Here is a 3,777-nt window from a genome sequence, read left to right on the forward strand (position 1 = left end):
TACGCGCGGCCACTTCTAAACTATGTTCCACGAGTACATGGGAAGGTCGGCCGGTTGGAGCAGACATTGCACGATGCTGTGAGCCGTTAGATCCATATCATTGACTAGCATGAGAATATGAGATGGAGGCAACTAAACTCGATGTTATAGTGGTGGCGCGCAAACATGCTATCAGCTCCGCACAACAGGCAGTCATCACGTGTATTAACATATATTTCCTTCTCCCGGTGCAACGCACGGGCAATTTTCCTAGTAAACAAAACGAGAATAAGAAAAGAAAGGCTGCAGTCGTCTTCAACCTCTGCCTATGAACGGAAACGGCAGCAACTGCCCGCTTCGATGCGCCAGACTGCACCCCCTCCTCTGCTCGGACCCCAGGTCCATCTAGAACCTTCCTCTACCCCTTTCCCCTTCATCTCCCCGCGTTATTGCGCTTTTATTCGAGCCATAATGGCCATGGTGTTACAGGAAACGGCCGCGGCCATTAACGTCGCCTCCCGTTGCTCCACATCCTCCCCCTCTGTATAAAGCCACACCGAGTTTCCTCATTGCATATCGCACTCCTCCACCGATCCACGCCCCCAGGCTGCCCCTGTGGAGGGCGAATTTCTTCGCCGGAGTTCCGACGGCCGCAACGACGTCTCGTCGAATTCTCCGGGTATGGAGGGACTCAGGCCCTGATTCCTCCTCCTTCCTTTCTCTCTAGCCCTTGCGCATCTCGCTGATGCCTCTGTTTGATTCAATTCGTAGCCGGAGGTCACCCACGACGAACACTGACGCCAACGTCCCTGCAGCTGTCCGCCACCATCTTCAGCCGATTCTCCGAGGATTCCGGAAGGCATCATCATCATCTTCATGCAAGGAGAAGCGCCCTAGGCCCTGGTGACTTCCACTTAGTCGACGTCTCTCTCCGCAGCTGCGCACAATCTCAAGTCTCGTTGGTGAGCTGCAGCTTCAAGCTCCTTTTCACGCGTTGGTTCTTTCAGTTTACAGTATAGTCTGAACATGTTGTTTCAGCCAATTTCGTTTTGGGACAGTTTGTACGTACAAACTTTAGAGACTCATAACTTTAATTCTACACGGCCAAATTTCGCATATAAAATGTTTCTAGAAAGCTTGGAAGGCGTAGAATACTTTGGAACACTTAGTTTTCCTCTTTGATAAATTTCCGTCGGCGAGCTACACCCTGATTCAGAGCGAAACTTGTTTCACGTTACTAGTTTCAGTTTAAAACAGTCTGTACGTAAAACTTCAGCACTTCATAACTATAGTTCGACTTGGCCAAAATCCGTAAATAAAATTATTTTTGAAACCTTGGAAGGAGTAGAATATTACGAAACCCTCAGTTTCCTTTTTGGTAAATTTTCGTTAAAGTCAAACCTGAAGTAAAAATTCGAAATAGTCTGGCCATAGTCTAAATTTGATAGATACTTTTCATTTGGTTCTTCATATAAAACGTATGGAATGATTATAACCATATGTTAGTGATGTGAAAAATTGTTTTCACTAATATTAACAACTAAATTAGTTAACTTGTAATCACCCTTGTTTCATATGGTTAAATTTGGAAATAACCAATAGAAAAATAGCTTATGTATGCGTATGTTCTATAGATATCATAATCTAGTTCGTGTTTCATTTTGGTTGTTGGAATGACTCGATGTTTTATTTGGAGTTTATTTATATTTCCGTACTTGGTTTTGTTTGATATTTCCTTTTTGAAATGTGTGTATGTTTATGTATGGTATTGTTTTTCTTTTCGTGCGATAGATTTCACGAAGAGTGACGGGGTAGTTTATCAACGAAATAATATGAGTTGCTAAGTTCACAAGATAACTACTCTTCTTCAAAGAAAGGCAAGTTACACATGATCTTTTGTCCTACTATTTTTGATATGCATGTTTTACAAATATTTTCGTAGAAATGCATGTGTAGGAAATTATGCTTTGCTATCCTAGTAGAGAGCCACAGGACTTCTTACCATGTTCCTTGTAGCCCTTTTATTAAAATACGTATATTGTATGAGTGCTTAGCCAATTGCTTGGTAGACGTGGGATATGGGTTTTCAAAGAACAAAACCTTTTATGAAAATTTACATGCGCCCATTCTGGGGTTGTATGGTGAAAATATTTCTGAAATAAAAACTTATCAAAATGTTTTCCTCTGGGCGGAGTGGTATGTTGGGAGCGTCTACAAGAGCTGCATCCAAGTGAGTGGCTCGCAGACTCGGGTTTTGGTGGGGACCGCCGCCCGTGGTCAAAGAGATCTTCAAAGTTTCGGTTAAAGAAGTTTCCAGATACAGCCACATGCTATATGGGCTCGGCTTAGTCGTACATAGAGGGAAACCCTTGCATCGGTACCGCCATTGGAGAGGGTCTTCGGATCATAGTTGCGGGCGGATCGGGATTATGTATAGGGGGCTTCTATGGAAAACTTCGTCATGATCCATGCCTGGTTAAGCCAAATGAAGGATACAACAAAAAGGATGGATTGTGACATGTGGGGAAAGTGTACAACCTCTCGCAGAGTGTATGATCTAATCGATTAGCCGTGCTCCCGGATATGAGCAATTTGAGCAACTGAAGATTGAAGCGGATGAAGGATCTCCTATGTTTTCAAAACCTTTTCAAAAATTGTTTTGGCATGCTAAGTTTATCCAGTGAGTGGCTCTGAACTTAGGATTGTCCAAACTGTTTTGCAATTACTACTTTCATCCAGTGAGTGGCTCTGAATTTAGTGTTGCCTAAAAACTTAATGCATGCTAACTCTATCCAGTGAGTGGCTCTGGAGTTAGTTTAGCTTGTTTTGGGATGGGATGTAGGATGGTGAACCTTGGTGGATTCCTTGTGTTTGTCCAGCCCTATATTATTTTGTTTAAAAAAATATATAAAGACAGAAAGTTTCTAAAAATGATTTTTCATGAAACAAAATTGGCTTTACGCAAAATAAACCATGAGCCTTCCTTTGACATACCTTTGCATTTGTAAAAATATAAACCACTTTGCAACTTGTGTAACTTGCCAATACATTCAAAGTATTGACCAAATGTTTTTGGCTGTAACTTTACCTGTTGCAGATGACGAGTGAGAACGACTAGGATCACGGGCCTATACTCAACAAGCCCTGTGGCGTTGATGAAGCCCAAGACATATCTTTATGTTTCCGCTGTAATGTGAGCCAACCACTATGTTGTGCAAGTTGTATATGCAACTCTAGATTCAACGTTTGAGTAATAAAATGATGTATGTTATATCTTGATATTCATTTGTTACTGTGTGTGCTAGCTATGATCCAGGGATAGCACAGTAAGCACAGAGATTCGAACCCTACCAGGTTCGGGTCGCTACATTTATGAACATTGCAATCCTGCTTATATACATGATTCATGATGCTTATTATTAATTGTTGGTACCTTTCCATGATTGACATAGCTATTAGATGATCTTATTTGCATGTATCTTATTGTGAATTGCCTAAGTGTTAGCCAGAGCATGAGAATATTTACATCATATGAACAAATGTGTTCGTGAAAATTCTTTTATCGCTCAGTTGTTAACTGAATTGCTTGAGGACAAGCAATAAGCTAAGCTTGGGGGAGTTGATACGTCCAAAACGTATCCACTTTCCCGAACACTTTTGCTATTGTTTTGCCTCTAATTTGTGTATTTTGGATGCAACTAACACGGACTAACGCTGTTTTCAGCAGAACCGTTCCGGTGTCTCGTTTTTGTGCAGTAAATCCAACTTTCGAGAAAAACCTCGGAATTTATACGGAAG

General features: G+C 41.7%; 1 protein-coding gene across 2 annotated transcripts; it reads left to right on the top strand.

The window, feature by feature from the left end:
* Positions 1 to 262: 262 nt before the first annotated feature.
* On the top strand, positions 263 to 3,325 carry LOC124688074. Of its 2 annotated transcripts, XM_047221792.1 has the most exons (4): positions 263 to 378; positions 469 to 658; positions 795 to 941; positions 3,077 to 3,325. In XM_047221792.1, exons 1-4 carry the CDS (start codon positions 308 to 310, stop codon positions 3,095 to 3,097), a joined length of 429 nt encoding a protein of 142 aa, XP_047077748.1. In that variant the 5' UTR covers positions 263 to 307; the 3' UTR covers positions 3,098 to 3,325. The 2 variants fall into 2 exon arrangements, 1 of the variants encoding a protein (XP_047077748.1); XR_006998420.1 differs by lacking the exon at positions 3,077 to 3,325 and adding an exon at positions 1,771 to 1,856 and having other exon boundaries at positions 317 to 658; positions 751 to 941.
* Positions 3,326 to 3,777: the final 452 nt, after the last annotated feature.

Source organism: Lolium rigidum, chromosome 2, assembly GCF_022539505.1.
Source record: "Lolium rigidum isolate FL_2022 chromosome 2, APGP_CSIRO_Lrig_0.1, whole genome shotgun sequence".
NCBI lineage: Eukaryota > Viridiplantae > Streptophyta > Magnoliopsida > Poales > Poaceae > Lolium > Lolium rigidum.